General features: G+C 34.9%; 1 protein-coding gene across 6 annotated transcripts in view; it reads left to right on the forward strand.

Annotated features, from left to right (window-relative positions):
* The first annotated feature begins 11511 nt into the window (after window positions 1-11511).
* ntrk3a (neurotrophic tyrosine kinase, receptor, type 3a) overlaps window positions 11512-25227 on the forward strand; it is a 264992-nt gene continuing 251276 nt past the window's right edge. For 2 of the 6 annotated variants that reach the window (XM_048157761.1, XM_048157762.1), the window contains exon 1: window positions 11512-12092. In XM_048157761.1, the coding sequence (XP_048013718.1) occupies window positions 11848-12092 (245 nt within the window). In that variant the 5' untranslated portion in view covers window positions 11512-11847. The other 4 variants (XM_048157755.1, XM_048157757.1, XM_048157760.1 and 1 more) reach the window with 3 other exon arrangements.

Here is a 25227-nt window from a genome sequence, read left to right on the forward strand (position 1 = left end):
GGGCATGCAAGTGCAACTCCTATCTCTTTGAATGAGGAAACATCAAATTCTCCAAAGCTGTTTGATTAAATTTCATATTTGTAATCACCAATGAAATCTGACAACAACTGTCTTATACATTTTGTTTCTAAATGCTCCAATCATGACAAAAAAAAAAAAAAAAAATTCAGGCTGGATCAAGCTAATGCGCATGCGCAGTCCTAAATGCGCGTCTGTTGTGTCTCATTTCGGAGGCGCGCGTCTGACTGTTTCTATAGAAACCAGAGCTTCTAACGGCCGCTGCAGTGACGCAATGATTTTACCAGTCGGCGATTGGACCTTATTTAGAAGGCGGGAGTTATTCCGCCATATTGCGCGTTGCACTTTCTCCCATTCAAAACAATACGAGTGACACGTCTTGTGTTATTCAATAGTCTTTGGTTCTAGTATGAATGTGTGTAGTAGCTATGAATGAAATGTGTCATGTGACCTGCGGCGTCAGTTGCGTAGCTTCACCGCCATTCACAACATTCTTTGTTTTAGTTATTATTATTATTTTTAATGATAAATATAATTATTTTAGGTCTGTAAAATTTAATTTTATTTACTTTTGTTTATTAATTTATATTACAAGCTAAGTTTACAGAGCTTCTTTTACAGAATATGGCCAAAATACAGTAGTACAATAATGTAAGATGAAGTTGAATGATTTTTCAAACAGAATGTTCATTTAAAATAGGTAGACAGCTGAGACTCTCTGGCAAAATATATTGTCAAGGTTTTTATTACAATCTTGTCAGACTTGAGCTTGTAAGTAAATGACTTTTCCTGTCAATATAAAGCACCATGGGGCCAAAAACCGATGTTGGACCTTTGACAAAAGGAAGCAATTTATTAAATGCCACATAAAGTGACTTGAGAGAAATAGCGTATTTATTTCAGAAAGGTTAAGTAATATTTCACACCTGTGAAACTGTGTGTATGTATTGCATTAGCCCCACATAACACATTTAGCACACAGGTGCATCTAGGGAAAATGAATTAAAGTAACATCAAAGGGCTCATAAATGCATACGTTTCAACACCGAGCTGGTGTTGTTGCTGCATTTCACAGTGTTAAATGTTGTATGTGCACACATGGTTCATGTACGGGGTCCTGCATTGGAAACACGTAGGAAGTGAGAATGACAGATGGTTCTGTTCCTCCGCTCTGTCAAGCAGGCTTCAACCCCACAGCTCTGTGGCTCCGTTCCTCTGTATCTCTCATGATGAGGAAAGATGGGGCAGGTCAGCGCTTTGACAGAAGGGAGCAATGTGAAACAGACACCTGCCTGCCTATGTCATATGTATGAGAGAAATACTTCTGAGTTAACGGGTGGAAATGGTGCGACTCTTTTAAATGATGAACTGGGGAGTAACTTTTTTTAAATACCCAACTAGTTATTAAAAGAACTTTCAAAAATGAAGTTTCAGTTAGAACCAAACAGGGTTTTATAGTCTGATACCATATGAGAACCAATAACCCTGTTTACTTTCTGATTTGCTGTCTAAAATTGTGAATGATTGGCACATTTTTGCAAAAACAACACGTTTATATACACTATGGATTTAAAAGTTGGGGTCAGTAAGATCTAAATATTTTTGAATTGATCTATTTTGCTCACAAGGTTGCATTTATTTGATCAAAATACAGTAAAAATAGCAATATTGTGAAATAATTGTACAATTTAAAATAACTGTTTTCTATATTAATATAGTATAAAAGTTATTTTATTTCTGTTACTCCAGTCGTCAGTGTCACATGATCCTTAGTTTTATTATTTATCTAATTTCTTATGTTCAATATCAAGTTGTGCTGCTTAATATTTTTGTGGAAATCTTGATACATTATTTTTTCATTCTTTGATGAATAGAAAGTCCAAAAGCACAGCATTTATTTGAAATAGAAATCTTGCGGAACAATGTAAAAGTTACACTTTTGATCAATTTAATGCATCCTTGCTGAATAAAAGTATTAATTTCTTTAAAAAAAAAATCTTACTGACCCCTACTGTAAATACGAATTGTTGGTTTAACTTAAAAAAGTAAGTTAACTGGTTGCCTTAAAATTTTGAGTTCATTGAAATTAAAAAAATGAGTTAATACAATGAAGGCGATAGGTTTAATCAACAGAAACTCTGAACCACATTAATTATCTAAGTTGATTTGACAAAATAAAAAAATGTTATGATAATAACGATAATTTTTTAGTGTGGTTTATTATTATTATCATCATCATTGTGGAAAAAGAAGGTGCATTAAAGTACATCCATTTTGCTAAGTCAAATTTTAGTTGCATCTTTGTACTAGTGCGTTAAAGAATAAATGATGGCTTTTCCTCTGCTAATGAATGATATTTGAACCAATATGCTGATCTGAAGAATCTATAATGTAACATCAAGAACCTTTTTAATCTCCAAAGAACCATTAAGCCAACTCAAGAAGCCTATACAGCAAAAAAGTGTCCACATAAATAAAATTTAAATCTGAACAAAATGCTTTGGTAACCTAATTTGACTTTTTCTCTTAGCATACCTTTGAGTTAACCATATGTTTAAAAATTATTGGTTTTGTGGGTCCCAATCTCTTAAGGAGAATATCTTTCATGTTTTCTATAAATTAGAAATGGTTCATTTAAACAGGAAAGGGAATTGCTTTTGCATTAAAAGATAACTTGCATCCAGTATGCTTCATTGCTGTTTTAACCAGGGCTTTTAATACGTTTGCTCATCTACCAGAATGCGGCCAAATTGGGGTAAGCTATAGTGGATGAAGCTTAAGTGATTCAGCATCAAATATTTATCGTGTGACCACATTGGCAATTGTGGGGAAAACAAAGTGAGCCCTGATGTGCCTGCATTTAGCTGTGGTTATTTGTAGCTAAAGTACTATTTCATAGTACTATTCATCCATTTGTCTTCATGGCCTACTATATTAAAATGGGTCATATTGCATCATTTTCATTTGTAATAGTGTTATTTTTATGCATTAAACTATATTTGTGTAATACTTGCACATTGAAACACTACTTTAGGCCAAGGATCCCTTGGTGGATAGAGACTATCATTTACATATAAAACAGTGTTGCTTTCTGGCCTATAATTACATGCATATGGTGTCATAATCTATGATATTCTTGCAATGTTATTCTTGTATCACTGAGATACTGTGTTTTTATTAATATTTTAGAATTATGAATTAGTTTTTATTTATAAAATCTTCTGTTTTCATTTTATAGGTAAACAATGTAACCACATGCATTTTGCAGAAGAACATTGTTTTCAGCTCTTCATGACTGTGCAGATGAATATGGTCCTACTGCTCATAAAACATTCACTACTAGGCTTAAGAGATATAACTAGTTTAGACTGAAATAATCTCAAGCTGACTAGCTGAAGACGTTACTGTAGCTGTACCCATTAGTAGAGACAGTACAGCACAGCGCAACAAAAACCATAATGAAATGACCCTTCACAATGAACTCTGTTAGAGAGCTAAATATTGTCATTAAACTGCTCCGAGACATGAAGGTTGAGGATCCAAAAGGTCAAACATAGGCAAACAGTCCAAACAATTAGTCCAGGGCAGAGGCAGAACAGAGAAATCCTGGGGAATAGGCAGAGAATCCTCAGAAATGCAGTACAAACACATACAAGACTTTGCAATGAATGACTGAATTGACCAGGCTATAGGGCAAAGAGTATAGAACCCAAGATGCGACATTAATTTTTGGATAACAGCCACTAGTTGGCGCTCCGGTAGAGCAGCCACCATTATGGGGTGAAAATACTGACTGGCCCATAGAATCTTTCACATCTTACGTACACAAAATCGACAAATTTCATTCCCAAATCAGAAGCGCAATATAACAGTGTTTTAAATTAAGTCACCAGTAAATTGTATGGCTCCTACATTAAATGTTGTATTGTCTTATATATGTTTTATTTTACCAGTTGTGGAATCCAACCATTCAACCATCTGAGGTAACGTAGTTAGCCTACTTTATTGAGTATTTCCATTTTATGCAACTTTACACATTTATTAATAGTAAATTAATAATTAATAAATGTTTGCAGCAAACAATATATATCAGACCTAGTGGAGTAATAGTAATAATAGTATCACTAGGATTTAATTAAAATATATATATTGTACGTTTTAATGGATCACGCTACAAACATAACAATCTTATAATACATGATGCATTGCTGTGTCCGTTATTGCATAATTCCCACTTTTGGACACTTTTGCTTTAATGGACATTAGACAAAACCGCAAAATCAAGCTGTTATATTCATATATTTATTGTCCAATATTCCCAATTTCTCTGATGCATGTCCTTAATTTAACTTCATATGTTAGTATTAATTCAGTGTTTATAATGCTAATACTAGATCATTTAAAGTATTTTAACCCAAACTGACTGGGCTTCTAAAGAGCAAAGGTTTTGTGAAAAAAGTGGAAGACTTAAACACAAAGTGTGTAAAATAAACTGTTAAAAGGATTTGATGATCACTAGTGATAGTATTTTATTCTGTGTTGTCATCATTCAGGTTGGATTTTAGCTTTAATGTAATTTTTTTTTTAACAAAGCAGCTGATATTGCCATAGAAACTAATGGACTGCCGACTCGCTTTCACCACAAAATGGCGGAAACGCAGGGCTGCTGCTGGGCGCCTGTGTTGCAATGGAACGTTCTATTGAGTGTCGCTTCTTGTTAGTGTATATTCTTTGTATAGGGTGAGATAATGAGGCTAATGAGACACAGCTGACAGCAATCAGGGATGATGAGTCCGGGCAGTGAGTTCTGGGAAATGTAGTCTATGTGTGAATGGCAATGAACAAGAGGGGAATGCCCTCTGGTGGACAACCAGGGAACTCCAGCTGGTGATCGTGACACATATGGCCATTTATTAGTATAAAATACCTTACTCACCTGTTGAGTAATAAAAACACCACTTTCTTGTCACTTTTACAAAATTTCAAATCACTCAGTTCTCACCATCTCCGAAAGGCCAAGCCAATGTTGATTCTTGTTTTATTACGCGCTCTGTCATGTTTTCTTTTTGCCAGCAGATTCTCCTCTGTTCGCCGTTCGTTTAAAAAGAGTGGTTTCCCGCTGAGGTTTGAGATTTAGCGTGATCCATGTCAACCTTTCTCGCTCATTGTGACAACTAACAAAGCAGCTGTTGCAAATTTTCTCTATTTAAAGATATGATGAGACACACAGGGGCGAGTGACTTATCAATTTCCTGTGAAAACCATCCTGCTAGATCTAAAATAAAACACTTATAAAAGGCTTACCATAGCATGGAGCCCTGCACATGACATGAGGACAAAAATATATGTATCGTAGCAACAAATTAAGAATTTGTTCTCTCAGTTTTGTAAAAAAAAAGGGAAAAATTATTATATTGTGCGCATGAATTATGCTACTTAAAACAAGGGAATGAATTAATAAAACATGCTGACATATTAGTAACTCATGGGAATGATTTATTAAAGGAATAGTTGAAATGAAAATTGTTCCATAATTTACTCACCCTCAAGCCATCCTATGTGTACAGCATATGACTTTCTTCTTTCAGCCAAACACAATCAGAGTTATATTAAATAATATCCTGGCTCTACCCAGCTTTGTAATGGCATTGAATAGTTTTTGAAGCTCCAAAAAGCACATAAATCCATCATAAAAGTAATCCAGTGGGTTAATAAATGCCTTTTGAAGTGAAGCGATGGGTTTTTGTAAGAAAAATGTCCATATTAAAACTTTATAAACTATAATCACTGGCTTCCGGCAACGGGCGTACACGCATTCATGAGAGAGTCGAGTTCTGGCAGAAGGGTGACCTCTGACCTGATAACTCAGATTGTGTTTGTGTTTGTGTTTGAAAGATGAAAGTCAAGGATGGCTTTAAGAGTGATTAAATGATGGCATAATTTTCATTTTTGAGTGAACTAATCCTTTAATTTATGGCTGTGATATAGCCTACATATTGTCATGTCATGTGCTGGGCTTAGTGTACTACGGCAAATCAGGGTACACGTTTTGGTAGAAGGATCGATGATTTATTGACTCCTTATTTAAGTTTTATACAGTCATTTTTGTAGATTTTAATTTTGTTTTATACTGTCTTACTGTGGGAGAGACAATGAAATGTGTATCTGAACTTATAAAACAATAAAGGTATTTGGAAGAATGTTTGTAACCAAGCAGATCTCGCCCCTCATTGACTACCATAGTAGGAAAAAAATACTATGGCAATCAATGGGGGCAGCAGATTTTTAACTTTAATTTGTTAAAGTTTAACTTAAGAAATAAGTTAAATCCCCCCACCCCACCCAATTTTCCACAGCAGTTACTATGAGATAAAATGCTAAATAGTACCATCACAACCCCCCTGCTAAAGACCCTTGCCCTACAATGTTGGAGTGAATGTTATATTTTTCGTGGAAATAAAACATGATGCAATTGAAATGTAAAATTTGTCTCTACACCATTTCAATACTTTTATATTAAGTCCTGTCAATACTAATGCTAATGGAATATTCAACATTTTAATTAAGCAATTAACAATGCTTAAAATAAAATCAATACAATTTGTTGAAAAAATACAATCCTTTTCACCATTACACATTCCCTTCTCTGTTCTCTGCAGTGCAAAACACTTGCTAAAAGTTTTGTTTTGTTTTGTTTTCCTTTTCTGGATTACGACACTCTCAAAAACAATAGATACTGGTGCCAGTCATCATTACTCATTATGCGATAATTTTAATGAGAAATTTGTTCCTTTTGTCATGTTTATGGAGACCCAGAAATGTCTAATATGTCATAGAAAAAAGGAAGAGAGAGCTGTAGAAATGAGATTGTGAAGGGAACGATGGGCTTCTTTTTTTCTTTCTGGTGTTACAGACCACATTGCTCTCAACGGATAAAACAGGTTTCACACTAAAACTGAAACAGGATGTGTTTATACTAATTGTATAAGCACAAAAATGCACTAATATTTTAAATAATGTTTGACCAAAAAGGATTATTAAATTGATACATTGTGAACCAGCTAATTTGACCGCAAGATACTTTACTAAATATATGTTATTTACCAAAGATTTTATAAATAAGTTTTCTATAAAATATTGTATGGTTCTGTGTGTGTGTATGTATGTATGTATCTATAGATACATACACATTTCAATCATGACACGTCGGAATGGTTTTAGCATGTTATTGAATATGGCAATGTTAATGAATTTATCTTTAAGATCTAATATCTGCTACGCTGAGTAAGTATGGACTAAAAGATACACAGACATGCTGCTGTGAGCATGTAAAATATGCTGCTGCTGCATAAATAAGAGATACATAAATCCTGTAGCAGATAGGCAGGTGGAGCTGGGGAGGGAGAGGAACTCTGATAGCGCATTGCAGGACTAGCTTACAGAAAACAATGAACTAGACTGTTTAAATGTTGAGCAAGCAATCTCATTGGCTGCAGGATCGGCAGAGGCCAATCAGCTTGTGCCATGCGGTAATGATTGCACGTAAAGGACCTATCAGCCTGTGCCATCTCGAGTTTCATGACTGAACTATAATGAAATAAAATACTGTATCTTTTGTGTTGTGTAAAAAAAAGAATGGGCTACTTTATAATTTGTTGAAACTCACGTCATATATTATTTTAAAAGAGTTTTTTTTCTATATTTTTTGGTCTTAATGTTTAGGAACATTTATTGGACATTCTTGGAAGTTCCTGCTTGAACAATGTCATTTGTTTATATCAAATTATTACAGATGTTATATTTATATTAGTTATGTACATTGATGTGTTTTGTCATGTTAGTGTTAACTGCATTGTTTTTTATTGTATTATGCTGGTATTGTGTGTTTATCTTTATCTTGTGTGACCTTCCTTTGTATAACATGTGGTGTTGTCAGTAACAAACAGTTACAAGCAGTGTATTAAATTTTTATTTTATTGAATGACGTGTTATCACATATACATGTAACATCAACCAAAAATTAAATATATTTGTTAGTAGCCATACAGTAAACTGGTTCTGATCATCAGCCTGTCTGTGTTTATATTCATTATCCTTCACACACACCATTATATGTTGACCTACATCTATGGGCTTACATGTCTATAAACAGTTTTTCTTTAAATTATGGACTCTTAAGATATGAGTTTACTATCAGCATGCGAACAACTGTATACTGCTTACTTTTTTTTTTTTTTTTATCTCCAAGCTATGTAACGTAAATTCTTTCATCCTGCCAGGTAGCTTTATCACCAGCAGTTAATCACAGATACTCTCAGGATGAAAAGTACAATATACCCTAGGACAAGAACAACATGTTGGTTTTCCTTGTTTGTTAGGTCTTCAGATACACCGTACTGATTTAGAAATGCCCAGGTGTGGATAGGAGTGTATAGACACAACACTGACATACTTAGCATGGCCTACAGGGAACCGATGTCCTCGTAGATCTGGACTCCAAAAATCTTTGCTTAAGCAATGAGAGAACTTGCTTCTACAGTACATGAAGATGTCAACCCCGCAGTGGTGGTGATTTAGTGTCGAATGTGCAGATGGCTAAGTGGTTATACATTAATTGTGCGAGGGCTTGGTGGGGCAGGACACTTTGACTCTGAACCACTCAGAGTTCAAAGAGCAGGAGCATCAGAGATCAGCTTACAGTTGAGTAAAAACATGATTCCACAGCAGAAGAACAAGAGTTCATGATTGTGACCTCAAAGGGCTGTTTTTCTCATTTAGTTTAAGGAGTTTATAAAATGGCTAATTCTACTACTGGTTGCTGCTCACATATAACTATTTTAATTTTTAGTTTTTTTGTTTGTTAAAGGGATAGTTCACCCAAAAATGAAAATTTTATGTTTATCTGCTTAACCCCAGCGCATCCAAGATGTAGGTGACTTTGTTTCTTCAGTAGAACACAAATGATGATTTTTAACTCCAACCGTTGCCGTCTGTCAGCCGTATAATGTGGGTCAATGGGAACTTCTTTTATAAGAGTAAATAAAACATGCACAGACAAATCCAAATTAAACCCTGTGGCTCGTGACGACACATTGATGTCCTAAGACACGAAACGATCCGTTTGTGCGAGAAACCGAACAGTATTTATATCATTTTTTACCTCTAATACACCACTATTTCCAACTGCCTTCAGCACTCTCTTAGTGAGGTCTGATCGCGCTCTGACAACGGAAGTAATGTCTAGCACTCATTGAAGTAAAAAATGATATAAATACTGTTCGGTTTCTCGCACAAACCAATCATTTCGTGTCTTAGGACATCAATGTGTTGTCACGAGCCGCAGGGTTTCATTTGGATTTGTCTAAGCAAGTTTTACTTACTCTTATAAAAGAAGTTCCCATTGACCCACATTATACGGCTGACAGACAGCAACGGTTGGAGTTAAAAATCATAATTTGTGTTCTTACTGAAGAAACAAAGTCACCTACATCTTGGATGCCCTGGGGGTAAGCAGATAAACATCAAATTTTCATTTTTGGGTGAACTATCCCTTTAACACTTCATAACTTTTGTTAGCAAATATCTGTCATTATTTACTCACCCTCATGTCATTCCAAACCTGTAAGACCTTTGTTCATCTTCGGAACACAAATTAAGATATTTTGGGTGAAATCTGAGAGTTTTTTTTAATCTCCCATAGAAAGCAACACAATTACCACATTCAAGGTCCAGAGAAGTATCTCACAACCAATTCGTACGTATTTTACGAGGTGGCTAATTCGTACGAATTCATACGATTTGTGTAAACCCCAGTAACGGGTAGGTTTAGGGGCAGGGGTTAGGGGTAGGTCATTCGTACGAATTCATATGAATTTGGCAACTCATAAAATACGTACAATATAGCAAAAAACATACAAATATATACAAGTGAGGTCGTACGAATTTGTGCGAATTAGCAACCTCGTGAAAAATGTACGAATTGCCGTGAGATTGGTTTGGTTATAACTGGCATAGTTAACTTTTATGAATTTCTGTTGAGAAACCATGGAAAAAAAGGTGAATAAAGACTGTAGTCACATGGACTATTTTAACAATGTCTTTACTAACTTTTTGGACCTCAAAAGGTTCAATGACATTGCTGCCAATGTGTGGTTCGGAAACCCTCGGATTTCATCAAAAATACCTTCATTTGTGTTCCAAAGATGAACGAAGGTCTTACGGGTTTGGGACGACATGAGGGTGAGTAATTAATGACAGAATTTTCATTTTTGGATGAACTAACCCTTTAAGGCTTAACAGATCAGTAGTTCATGAATATCAATAAGGGTTCATTGCTTCAGCCAAATCCAACAGTAAATAATTTAAGTACATGCTACTTAAATAGTATGTTGGAAATGCACATGTTTACAAAGCCTTACTCAGGATAAGACATGCGATATATATAATACAAAATATATTTTTGCTACAAATCCAAATTAAATGAGCTAGTCAAGTTATCCAAGTAAATCAACAAAGATTTCAACAAAATCAAGAAAAAAAGATTTATTTGTAAAAAATAATGATTTTTTTATGTTACACTTACAGCCTCAATGATTCATTTTTATCAGTGTATGAATGTATTAGAGACTGGGACACTTTTTACTTAAGTATTCCTCAGGATGGGTTTCTGTATTCTTTTTGTAGCCAAGACTTTAAGACAAAGGCCTTCATGTTAAGTAAATAAATAAGTAAATAAATAAAAGTAAAACAAAAAAGAGGAAAATCTAGCCTATCTGATGACAATAAAACACATAACAAAATACAAAATGACTTTTGTTATTGAGATTTAGACTTTGTGCCAAATTTCCTTCGTGACAACTACCTCCACTTGCTACTAAAAGAATATACATGACATGCTTTACCTGTAAATTAACTAATATTTTGTGTAATATATATTAATATCTGGAGAGTTATTGTAAAGAGTTAGATTTATTTTTTATTTTTTAGATAAAAATGCATTTTTTTAATATCACATTCTGACATTTAAAAAAAAAAAGACTCAGTAAATAGTTTTTTAAAAATAACTTGTGTACTTGTATATTCAAGGTGCAAGGAAAGTATTTAGTGCTTCTTATATTACATGACAGCAGATTTTTAGTCAGCAGGCCTATATATTTATTTAGTAGAAAATGGTACAAATGTTCTTTTAAAATGTTTAGAACCAACATCAGTGCGTAGATTAGGTTGAACTTCGTTTTTATAATCTCGGATACCCGTATTTGTCCTGTAATGATTATATAGGCTACTTATTACTTTGTACACTATGTGTTTGGCAGCAGTGTTTTGCCTGTTGCAAAGTGCGTTATTTCCAGTGCAGATTTGATCGCTTTTGCTGTTATGCAGGTGCGTCAGTTTTTAATCTGCCCAGTAGGTGGGACTTGATGCTCGGAGCATGGACCTCTCTCTCACACTCTCTCTCTCTCTCTTGCTATCTCTCTCTCTCTCTCTCTCTCTCGACTGCGCTCTGACGCTTTAGTCTTCAAGCCGGAGCTCCAACAACCTGGAACTGTGCGACAAACAGCACCGTGGAGACGGGGAAGCTTGTACCATGCAGCCCGGAGCGGAGGACAGACTGGGACCGTTGATTTTTGAGCGCTTTCTACATTGACGGAGTATCCCCCCCTCTTTTCTTGGGGACATTATTGCGATCTCATTGATCTAACATACCTTTACTCTCATCCACGCACCCGCGCGCGCTCTCGCATCACCGTACGGATACCAGGAGCGCTTTCGTTTCTGTTGCCGTTGAACATTAAAGGAGCTAAAACATTGAGGGAAACACCTGGAAACATGGATTTATTCTCCATCCCACCTCGCGTTTGCTGGTGGAGGATCCTGTTTCTCCTCAGCATCTTCCAAAATTACATGAGCTCCATGCTGGACTGCCCACCGACCTGCACTTGTTCTACCACTGACATCTTTTGCAATAAGTCTTACCAAGGGAATTTCCTTCCCCTCCTGGCACTACAGGACACCGTGAGCGATGGGAATACCACTAACAACCTCCCGGACCTGTTTGAGAACATCTCCTCCATGTAAGTCAAGCGCACAAGTGTCCATCACATGTTGAGTCCATGTGTGCATTGAGATCAACTCTCAGCCTCCCACGCAGGTTTTGTGTTGGTGTGTGGGATGATTAGAAGGCTTTTAATGATGGCCAGTACCTTAAAATGATCTTCAATTGATAAGTATACAGTAGCTTTGCAAGTGAATGTCCATATTAAAAGCTGTTGGATATTTGCTACTCCATATACACAAAGTACACAGTCCATGTTAAAAATTCCCAAGTGCATTGGGGATAAATAATTGCAACATCTGAGCTTAAATGCATCTGTTTTTTTGGCTTCACAGAGAGGAGTCTTTATTGAGGCTGCTTTGTATTCAAGACAGGGATCCCAAAAGGAATTTTGTCACATTCGTGAGCTTCGTGAAAGGTGCATTGTGCTATTAAACAGAGAGAGGGGGAAGAAAAAAAGGTTTGCATGAGTTTGAAGTCACATACCAGCGTGTATTAATAAGTGCATCGAGATTTTAAAGTCGCATCTCATTTTTGCATTCGTTTCTAGGCTGATGTTCCAGTGCATGGCAAGTCGAATAAGTAATAGGAGACAGAAACATTAATGCTGTAATAGCTATATGATGGTATTTTTGATGGTCTCTGATGTTTTTGGATAAATAAGAGAGCTGCGTAATGGCCCTCAACTGATCCGAGCAAATAAATAATAACGCCTGGAGCAAAGAAAACATTAACGTTGTTGTCTTCAATCGGCTTTGGATGCCAAATAATGACATTTTGCATTTGGAAAGCTATTAGTTTTGCCATATTAAGACATCAATTCTCTCTCAAAGTTTTTCTCATATGGGCCATCTTGTGGTTCAGCACTGGTTCTCTTGGACACAACACCAGTCTTGATGATGTTTTCATTATGTAATATCAATAATTTAAGGCTACAAATGTGCGAAAAGCAAGACCAATCGTGTTCCCTTTGAATAATTTCAACGCCAGCGCAGAACTGAGAACAAAAGAGTGCATTTTGGTGGAACAAAAACCCAATTGATGATTGATTCTTTGTTGGGAATTGCCTACAAAGGGATGCCATGACAACCCTATAGCGCCTTGTGATGGATTTGCTTTTTTCCATTGCATTCTATCAGGTGAACTGCATAATAGTGTATGCAAACTGATATACGAGCTCAACTGTTTCTCTGAGAGACGTTTGTCTCCAGTCACTTTGTAAGGCCACTAGAGGGGATAGTGGTAACCTTTTCCAGCATCTAAACTGGAAAGCCAGGGAGTATGTCTCTAAAGTGTGCATGTTCTTTCTCGCTTGTTTGCTTTTGACTAGTTGTTTGCTTTTGACTAGTTGTTTGCTTTAAAGATTCAATTTTGTTCAGTAGCTGTTGAGAGTTCAGCACCCCCTGATGCTGGACAGCTCCTGTTTCCAGTCTTGCACTACACATTTGGGATGTCTTGGAGCCTCTACTAATGAATTCATGATATAAATAAAAATGTCCAACATCCAAAATGTGTTGTGGGGTGCTTCAGGAGCAGGATTGAGAGCTTTCCTATAAAAGAGGCCTACATTTTTAGTTGGCATTCCCCGACGAGTCATCAACCCACTTCTATTGTATTCGCTCGACCTTGACCAATTTACAAATTATGGTGATACTCCTTCAGGCTAGCTTCAATGTTGCTATTAGAGCTACAGCAAGGCCAACTGAAATATTTCTGAAGATCGAGGGCATATAGAGGAAACCGGGGCAAGTTATCACATGGGGAAATTGTTATAAGCGCTGTAAAAAGTAATACGCTCTATCTACTCAATAAAATTGCGAGGAGTATTATTAAATAAATTAAACAAATACGAATTGAGTTAGAATTAATCAAATGAATTGCTTAAAAGTCAACCATTTAAAATTTGTAAAATTAGCAAACACCACTACAAAAACTCAAACTGACATAAAAAACAAAAAATCTAACTAATGGAACACTGATCACCATAACGGTGACCAAATATTTTCAAACATCAACATCTAAACCTCTGTTAATTATTGTGTTTCTCTTTCCTTCAGTGATTCTGCTTGTTATCAGCAAGTGTCTTCAGTTTTGGTAATAAAAAATAAAGAGTAATTCATCTTTGACGTCTGTTATTCTGATATTTTTGTTTAAATTTTACTTCAATTTTACTCGTTTTGAATGGTTGACATTTAAGGAATCAATTTGATTAATTCTAACTTAATTCTATTTGTTGAAATGATTAATAATATTGCTTGTAATCTGTTGACAAAATTTAATGGAGTAGATATAGTGTATTACTTTTTACAATGAATGTTGAATTTTACATAAATGTCAGGTCAGGGCAAGTTATTCAATAATACAGTTCAATAATTATATTTTGTTCACTAAAACAATCTTTTTCCACCACTTCATGTACTTCATAATTGCTTAACTCATTAAATTTAGCTTGAAAGCTGTTCAATTGCCTGTTATACTGTAGGCTATTTAAATGCAGGTTGCAATTGTGACAACTCACCCCATATACAGTTGTGTGATATTGAGGCATGAACTATGGTTTAAAAGTTTGGGGTTTGAAAGATTTTTTTTAAATGTTTTTTTAAATACTCACCAAAGCTGCATTTTATTTGGTCAAAAATACAGTAAAAATATTATAAAATATTATTACAGTTTAAAGTTACTGTTTTATTTTTTAATATATCTTAAAATGTAATTTATTCATGTAATGGCAAAGCTGAATTTTCAGCATCATTACTCCAGTCTTCAGTGTCACATACATCATTCTTATATGCTGAATTGGTGCTCAAGAAACTTTTCCTATTATTATCAGTTGTGCTGCTTAATTTTTGTTTTGTTGAAACTATTTTTTTTAAGATTCTTTGACAAATAGAAAGTTCAAAAGAACAGCATTTATTTGAAATAGAAACTTTTGTTACAATGTAAGTCTTACTGTCAATTTTGATCAATTCAAAATTCAAGTGAAAAGTGTGACAACTAGCCCCGGTCTCTTCTACTTATTGAAAGGTGCTTATATAGTATTACCGCCATGATTTGTGCAATGCAGAGAACTCCAGCACAGAAAAGTTTCCAGCATACAGGGACTACAACTTAAACAGAAGTTAATTTGGTTTTGTTGTGGTAGCATAGCTTGTATTACAGGGGCTTTTTTTTATTTAGCAGTGGCTAAATTAATGTTTATTATTACATTTCACAAACATAGGTGTTAACTTTTAAGTTAGAAAACAGAATACAGATTGGAAAACATATTTTTTGGATTCTGGTATGACACTAAAAATGTTTGAAATGTGTCTTTTTGGGGCCACTGTATACAGTATATGACTAATGTGAATTAGTATTGTTGGCATCACAGGTGGTTGAGGTCCATCTGTTTTTGCAGCTTTTTCGAGTGGGTTTTCGAGTTCTGAGAGAGAATAACCTAAAGTAGAGATTGTCATGCTCACATGTGCTCGCAGCTTTTACAGTGTATTGTTGTTTTTTTCCCAGCTTTGCATTAATCTTCTGTTTTGTTGTGCATCAGAGTAATCGAGGACCCTCAGTGTTGATCATTTGTTTGCATCAAGCCTATCCATTACACTAATTGTCTTTTTTTTTTTTGGTACTCTCAATAATGGTATTTCTGTATTAGCAGCACTATTCTTTTATTTTGCTAATGGAATGTCATAATGCATGGCCAGAATATGAACAACATACCAGATCCCTCTTATTTAACTCTGTATGCTATGACAAAAAATGCTTATTGAAGTTAATAAGAAAGCAACTAGACTGCTATTTTGCCATTTAATTTATAATTGCTCTGATTTCTGGCAGGAATATTTTTAATAAGGACCTATTATGCCCTTTTACAATGTCTTGATTTGACTTGACTTGGTTGCAGCTCCTCTCTTCCTAGTCTGTCACTAACACTCTGTTTCCTGTCTCTATGAAGCCCTTCTTCCGAAAAAGCGCAGTGCTCTGATTGATTGGCTGGAACAGTGTGTTGTGATTGGTCATCTGCTTTGAGCGCATGTCAGGTTCCTTACATAACCTCAGGTTTCAACCTATGGTTTTAACACACTACTAATGCAACTCAACCAGACCACGCCCGTTTTTTTGCATGTACCTTGGGCGGGAATGATTTAAGTTAGAAATATTGTGACACTTTTTTCCCCCCAAAAGAAAGCCAAAAAGTCTTATAACATTTGACACAACAACAGTCAAACTGAGCCACTAGTACATCCATTAAATCTTCATTAACCAATATCAGCTTCAATATAAACATGTTAGCCAGACACCTTTAAAGGGTTAGTTCACCCAAAAATGAAAATTCAGTTACTCACCCTCATGTCATTCCACACCCGTAAGACCTTCGTTCATCTTCGGAACACAAGTTAAGATATTTTTGATCAAATCCGATGGCTTGGAAGCAAGTTAATTTACACTTTCAAATGCCCAGAAAGGTACTAAAGTTATATTTAAAACAATTCATGTGACTACAGTGGTTCAACCTTAATGTTATGAAGCAACACTTTTTGTGTGCCAAAAAAACAAAATAATGACTTTATTCAACAATATCAAGTGATGGCTGATTTCAAAACACTAGCTTTGAAGCTTTATGAATCTTTTGTTTCGAATCAGTGGTTCGGAGAGCGTATCAAACTATCAAAAGTCACATGAACCATTGAAATTTCAAAACACTTATGACGCATTGAAGCCTCGTTTACTGAAATCAAGTGACTTTGGCTCTCTGAACCAGTGATTCTAAACAAAAGATTCGTAAAGCTTCGAAGCTTCATGAAGCGGTGTTTTGAAATCGGCCATCACTATTGTGAATAAAGACGTTATTTTATTTATTTTTTTATTTTTTTTCGGCGCACAAAAAGTATTCTGGTCGCTTCCTAACAAGGTTGAACCACTGTAGTCACATGAACTGTTTTAAATTTGTGTTTAGTACCTTTCTGGGCGTTTGAAAATTATCTTGCTTTTAATGCAGGCCTCACTGAGCCATCGAATTTTATAAAAAATATCTTAATTTGTGTTTCGAAGATGAATGAAGGTCTTACAGGTGTGAAACGACATGAGGGTGAGTAATTAATGACAGAATTTTCATTTTTTGGTGAACTAACTCTTTAACCGTAGCACATTTGCAGCGTCTCGCGCATGACACAGCATTTGAGTCGCGCAGTGAACACAAAACTGACGGGAGCAGCTCCGGTGGAGAACAGTGACTGGATCTAGAACCTTCAGACGACACACAGCTCATAACTCCATCACTGTAAGTTACAGAAAGCGAAACCACGCACGAAACCCCTTAGCAGAGGGACTCTCTCGCGCTGTACGACGTGACAGACAAGCGAGAATGCGGTTGTGAGTCCTGAAAATGTACAGGTATGAGTTCGGTTATAGAATTCGGGAATGTGTGTGAACATAACCCTTTTAAAGACTCGAATCCAGGACTGAAAACCGTATTCTGCTGCTGTGAACGTGTCCTTGGTAATGAAAAGGGGAATTCATCGGTGAATAGCACTAGAAAACAAGACGCACACTCTATTGTTGATTGACCATTCGGTCTCCATTCAGCCATCCCGAGGGTCTTTCTGTCTATAGACCGGTGTCTGAGAGCCTAATTTCATGTGTGATTAAAAAAAGAGTGGATTAACAACAGTTTCAGATAGGCCTGGTTGAAAATGCCTCCCCGAAATCTAAATGGCGGTACTTTGCAAAGATCTCCGAAGCTCAATTAGCTTTACAGAAGCTTTACAGAAATCGTTTTCAAAGTAAAGCGCCCGCTGCAAATCGGCACCCATAAAAGCCATCAGCAATGTCACGTACCTGCTGATAGATGGAAAAGCTATGAAAAATAGGTCCTCATTGAAGAACATTTTAATGGAAATTCAAACGGGCTCTAGTATACTGATGTGTTGTGCTCGTCGCTGTGCGTAGAAGGATGTTTTTTCCCTTTTTACATCGCTCTCCTGCCTGCTTGATTGATGCTCTCAGGTAATCAAACAATAGCTTCAGGGCACAAATGGATCCATAATTACACTCCTTATATGATGATCAAACTTTCTTTCTTGAGCAGGAACTGAGAAGAGAGAGTTTGTTGCCTTTTCCCTAGGCAAAATGTTGAGTAAGCATTTGCGGATCATCAATACTCAGATTTGTGGTTTCTTATGCTTCACGATCTGTGACTCCTAAGTTGCCTTTTGTTCTGGCAGGTGTGGTTATGTGCAAGGCCAGCTAATTTCAGCACAGTCTGTCTGGCTGTGGCTGCTGGAAACCATGTTAGAAGCTGTGAAATCATCCATGGCATATGTTGTGCTAGGAGAGGCTGAGAGAGGTGAGGAGGGTTATTATCAGAGTGGCGTATCTAAGGAAACGCAATAGGATCTCATTTGCATCAGCCATTTTTTTGCCTTGGTTGTAGTAGCCGTGTGGGAAAGGTCATGGAGATAGGGACACTATATGGAAATGCTTGCTGTGGGCTTTGTGAAAAGCATGGAATATTCATTGGGCTTGTAGACGTCACATGAACATGTCAGATTAAGCAAGCATCAAACCTTTCCTAACAGATGTGGTGTACCTCAGGGTCTCAGAAACATAGAAATATTGCGGTATCAGGCTGAGACTATTTTTAAGTAGTTTTATAAGAGCTGATTATAGATTAAACTTCATCCGTTCTTCTATTTTTTTTTTTTTTTTTTTAAATAAAAATGACATTTATTGAAGGGTTACCAATTTCTTTGAGGTCAGAGGAACATATTAAATCTATCGTTCTATCTATCCATTTATCTGTCTGTCTGTCTGTCTGTCTATCATTCGTTTGTTGTATCGTTCGTTCTATTATTTGTTCTATCATTTAGTTAGTTCATTTGTTCTGTGGTTCTATCTATCTATCTATCTATCTATCTATCTATCTATCTATCTATCTATCTATCTATCTATCTATCTATCTATCTCTGTCTGTCTGTCTGTCTATAGTTTGTTTGTTCTATTTATCTATTGTTCATTTGTTCTATCTATCTATTGTTTGCTCTATCTATTGTTTGTTCATCTGTCTATCGTTTGTTTTGTCTATTGTTCGTTCGTTTGTTCTATCTATCGTTCGTTCTATCTATCAATTGTTTGTTCGTTCACTCAATCTATCTATCTATCCATCATTTGTTCTATCATTTAGTTAGTTCATTTGTTCTGTCGTTCTATCTATCTATCTATGTCTCTGTCTGTCTATAGTTCGTTTGTTCTATTTATCTATTGCTCATTTGTTCTATCTATCTATCTATTGTTTGTTCATCTATCTATCGTTTGTTCATCATCTATTGTTTGTTCTATCTATCTATTGTTTGTTCATCTGTCTATCTTTTGTTCTGTCTATTGTTCGTTCGTTTGTTCTATCTATCGTTCGTTCTATCAATTGTTTGTTCATTCATTCTATCTATCTATCTATCTATCTATCTATCTATCGTTTGTTCTATCTATCCTTTGTTCTATCCATCTATTGTTCATTCATTTGTTTGTTCGTTCATTCTATCATTTGTTCTATCATTTAGTTAGTTCAATTGTTCTGTCGTTCTATCTATCTATCTCTCTATCTGTCTGTCCATCTGTCTGTCTATAGTTCATTTGTTCGTTCGTTTGTTCTATTTATCTATTGTTCATATGTTATATCTATCTATCTATCTATCTATTGTTTGTTCATCTGTCTATCATTTGTTCTGTCTATCGTTTGTTCTGTCTATCGTTCGTTCTCTCTATCAATTGTTTGTTCGTTCATTTGTTCTGTCTATCTATCTATCTATCTATTGTTTGTTCTATCCATCTATTGTTCGTTTGTTTGTTTGTTCGTTCATTCTATCAATTGTTCGTTCCTTCTATCTTTCCTTCTATTCATATCTATCGTTTGTTGTTCTATCTATCTATCTATCTATCTATCTATCTATCTATCTATCTATCTATCTATCTATCTATCGTTCATTTGTTTGTTCTATCGTTCGTTTGTTCTATCTATCGTTCATTTGTTCTTTCGTTTGTTCTATAGTTTGTTCTATAGTTTGTTCCATTATTCTATCTATCTATCTATCTATCTATCTATCTATCTATCTATCTATCTATCTGTCTGTCTGTCTATCTAATCATTAGTTCATTCGTTTTTTTGTTCCATTTGCCTCCCTGTCTGTCAGTCATTCATTCAAAGGGTTAATTTTTTATTCCATTCACTGTATTTTTATTAGGTCAGAGGTACACCTTAAAATAATAATAATATCTTTATTGTAAAGGAAATGTATTTATTTATTATTATTATTTAATTTGTGGCACACAACATTGGACTTTGTGAGCCCCCAAACATACAGGATTTACAGTCATTCTTAACAAAATGGATATTTAAAACAAGGGAGAGGGATAGTTAAACGACAAGCACCCATTGATTTGGAAATCAGCTACCCTATTACTTTTATCCTAATTACCTGAAGCTCATTTTACTTGATTTAACAACTAGAAGCAAAACTCCTTCGAAGAAGCATATAAAATCCAGTAGCATCAGTGCTGCCTCCTCTTCTTTTGCTTTAGGTTTAGTAATTGTTAGCTCTGTCTTCTTGCAAGAAAATCAAACTGACCTCATGCATAACAAAACTACTTCTGTTTGAAAACTATTTGGAAGACAGGCTTATTGGCTTAAAGGCCTTTTCAATGACAAAAAAGCTTTCACTTTTGTTTGCTAGTTATGGACCTTGTGAAGTCGAAACAAAGTCCCCCTTTTATTTACTGCCAATTTATTTACAGAAGCACAGGTGCAATTTGACAATTTTGAGTGCCTTAGGTGTCGGATCAAAAGAAAACTGCCGCCTCTCTATTCAGAAATGGTCTTGTTTGACATTATTAATCTAGAAAACTCTTCCAGTGTAGCATGTATTATTATTATGAGCTCTTTCATGACCTATTCTCTGACCTTGAGAGCTTAAAAAGCTTTTTGTTTATCATTACGCTATGATATTGGTGACATAAGCACACGCATGAATGAGCACATCATGCACATTATTATTTTCGATAATATTTTAGACGCAACACCCTTTTAACAACTCACTAAACAGCTGAAAGAATACAAAGCTCTTGCTAATGTGCAAATTATGGATTTTGAAGGAGCACTTGATGGATCTCGGGGCACGCTGGTATGGAGTGACCCACTACTGTCCCTAATAAAGTAATGGGAAGCGTTCATTTGTGTGACCCCTGATGTTCATAATGTGTCTGGAGGCCCTCTTTATGATAACCATAATGGCAGAAAGATCAATAGAGAACAGCCTAACCTCAAAGACCCTCATGGTGTAGATGCAGATATGAATGTCTGACATATTCAAGGTCTCGCTATGCTACGTTAATCAGGATACTGTCCCATTAAACGGGTTGCTTGCGTTTTCCATTTTACATGTTGTATTGGGTGGCAGCCTTCTGTCATAAATAATCTCAGCGTGTCATTTGAAATGGGGCAGCGTTTACCGTATGGTATCGATCGGAGATTCTGTAACATTGAAATGGCCAGTTTTTGTTATGTGGGTTGATGGAATTTATCCGAAATGGGAGATCTGCTGAATGGACCTGCATATTAAGTGACACCAGTGGATCTTTATTAAATCTTTTTGGTTTCTTGAAATTAAGTGTTTTCAGGTAGTTTAGTTATATTTGTATTTGATCCACTTAATAAATAAATAAATAAATAAAAAATGGTTTTATTTATTTATACTACTACTACTACTACTGGTCTTTATTATTATTAGTAGTAGTACTATTAGTAGTTGCATTAGTGTAAATAAATGAGTGGATCAATGACGTGGCAGGTCTTTTTTTTGTCCAAAGGCCTTAATAATAAAAAACAAAGATATGACATCCAAAGTATGTAAGGTAGTACAACTAAATCTCTTTTTTGAATCCAAAAGGTTTTAATTATATTTTTGCTACATATAAAGGTATTTTAAAGATTCTGAAGTGTCAAAAGCTCATTCGGTTTAACCGTCCTAAGGCCAATACAGCCATTTCATTTTTTTTTATTAAGTATTCCATTTTATTATCTCCCTCAGGAGAAATTTTTCTTAGGCAATCAATCAAGAGAGCAGATCAAACATACAACAATCAACTATCAAAAAAAAAAAAAAAAAAAAAAAAAAAAAAATATATATATATATATATATATACATACAACAGAAAAAATGGTTTTATTTATTTGTGATTAAATTATCTTAAAATGTAATAAATGTATATATAATTAATAATGTATGTAATACATGTAATACTTTATAATGTAATGTATATATTTTTTTATTCTGGCATGATTTTATAACATCAAATATCAACATGGTGCAAAATAGTATTAAAGAAGTCATTGCTTTGTTATGAGAAAGAATGTCCGAAAAATTAATTTCATTGATGTCATTAGGAGTAACCGATATTAAGGGACATTTTTTCGTTCAAGTCATGTGGTCAGTATCATGTGACAGGATGTGACATCATTCAGACACCTGCAAAGGACCACATGGTCATGAAGCAAAGTAACTAACTCTCTTTTAACTATTTGAAAAATTCATGTTTTCACTCGCTCATACGCATGTCCCGAAACATCGTCATTCAGTGCAACCGCTATAAAACATGGAAAATGTTGTAATATTTTAAAAACTTATACTAAATATAAAAATAATGTTTGATTGTCCTCTTGTTAGCTAGCTAGATATCAGCCTGTTAGCATTGTTTGAAAATATTGTCATTCGGCAAAACCAAAATTTTGGTTAAACCGAATGACTTTTTTGGTGATAAATTTTGTCCTTGAAAAAATGACAAAAGCAGTGTTAACTGATTATAAAAACCACAAAATCTCATTGTTAACACTTAATAAAACTTTAAAATTAATTATATCTCCATTATGTTTTTTTTTTTATTCTTTTAAAAACCTTATTTGTCAGTGACCCAAATACAGGTATAATTATTATTATTATTATTATTATTATTATTATTATAGTAGTAGTAGTAGTAGTAGTAGTAGACTAAATAAATAAATAAATAAATAAATAAAGGTGTTATTATTATTATTATAGTTATTATGAGTATTAACAATATAGTAGTAATAGCAGTAGTATGAATAATAATAGTAATAATCATTTGTATTTATTTATTTATTACTACTTCTACTAATACTATAATATATAATATAATATAATATAATATAATAAACAAATACAAAACAACTACACCATGTTACATCTCAGGCACTAAATGTACAATGTCATATAATTTTCTCTTGTTATTGTATTAAACAAAGTCATGATGAGACATGAGCAAGTTTATCAGTACTTTCACAAGAATGTAGTTCTAGCTGCTGGCTATATGTGACACTAAATAACAGTAGGAAGTTGAGGCAAAATGATTGCCGCTGTTGCGTCGAAACAGTGTGGTGCAAAAATATGTGCATGCCACCCCCCCTCCTGCTGCTTCTACAAATAAGTTACACAGCGCTTTGTTAGACCCCACACTGTTAACGCTTCTGTTTGCGTGTTTGACGGGTAATCTCTCCCTAAATTTAGCTGAATGCACTCCATTGTAAAGATGACAGCAAGAGATCTCAAGGTCACATGGCGGTTTAATGTATATTTGTAGATATTTTCATGCAGGTCATGCAGCTTGTAGATATTTTATTTTATTTTATTTTATTTTATTTTATTTTATTTTATTTTATTTTATTTTATTTTATTTTATTTTATTTTATTTTATTTTATTTTATTTTATTTTATTTTATTTTATTTTATTTTATTTTATTTTATTTTATTTTATTTTATTTTATTTTATTTTATTTTAATGGAACTTATGAACTTATGTATTAATGTCATCGTCTTGACATCCAGAGAGGTTTCGTAGTGGCCGTAGACTATGATAAAATATTGATCACTCTCTCCTTTCAGCACATGATAAAGCCTTTTACCTCCTTGCCTCTTTAGAAGACAAAAAAATAAATTTCTATGTCTTTATGACTAGGAAAATTGTAAATGGACAATTTCTGCTGCTCTTTTTGTGTGCCAGTGAGGCAATTTTTAGCCACTGTCGATGATGAAAGTTAATGAAACACAAGCACATCCCAGCGATTTTTTTTTCCCCCTAATTCAATAGAAAATTATTGATTGGGCCAAAAGTAATGGAATAACAGTGACAGTGTCATTCCAATCTAGAATATTCACCACTATAGATGGCGGAAAATACGAGGGAGGGAGCTTTGGGCTTCAATCATGAACATATTGGAGGTAATTTCGTCCACTGCTGTTTTAGATTTCCTTCGTTTTTAGTTTCTCTTATTCCTCTTGCTCTCCCATCCTCACATACATTTTTTTTATCCCTCCTTCTTGCCGCTGATCTTTTATTCATTGCATGGCTAATGAAGCGCCTGATAGACTGTAGAACAGTGTGGATGATCCGCAGCAGTTTATTTCTTGGCTCTAGCTGGCAGAGAGCAGATGAGAGGCGTCCACAGGTAGGCAGTAGCGGCATCTTTAACAGCACGCCCTGCAGTTTTTATGCTTGCCTGCTTTTACAAAGGACTTTCATACCAGATATTTTCTTTTTCATTTTCATTGTGAAATAAAGAATATCAAACCCTTTACACCTGATAGTAACATGCATTTTTGTTGATTAGATCATATCTGATAGGACTTGACTGCAGTGAAAGACAGATTTAGTCTCTGACGGACACCCACAGTCCCTTCTCAGTCTAAACTCTAATCTGATTGGCTGGCTATACACAACATCCAGGAGTAAGAGCACACATTTATTTATTTTTGTTTATGTAATCAGTCCGTTAGCAAGTTAGCAAGTAAGCACTTTTAAGAAACAAGTTTTCAAGATTTTAAAATCTTTGAAAGAGGGGAAAAAAAAATATATATAAAAAATTATATATATATATAAAAACTGGGATTGGTTTCTTTAGATGTCAGTTGGTATTTTAAGGGTGTGTTCATCCTTGGCAGGTTTGGTTCGATTGAAATGAACTGTAGTGTGAATGCTCTGTTAGTGCGCTTCATTTGATTTAAGTGTGAACGCTGCCACCCGAACCCTGGTGCACACCGCTGAAAAGGGTCTAGGCCCACTTCCAAATGAACTCTGGTGCAGTTTGACAGAAATATTAA

The sequence above is a fragment of the Megalobrama amblycephala genome, linkage group LG15 (genome assembly GCF_018812025.1).
Source record: "Megalobrama amblycephala isolate DHTTF-2021 linkage group LG15, ASM1881202v1, whole genome shotgun sequence".
NCBI lineage: Eukaryota > Metazoa > Chordata > Actinopteri > Cypriniformes > Xenocyprididae > Megalobrama > Megalobrama amblycephala.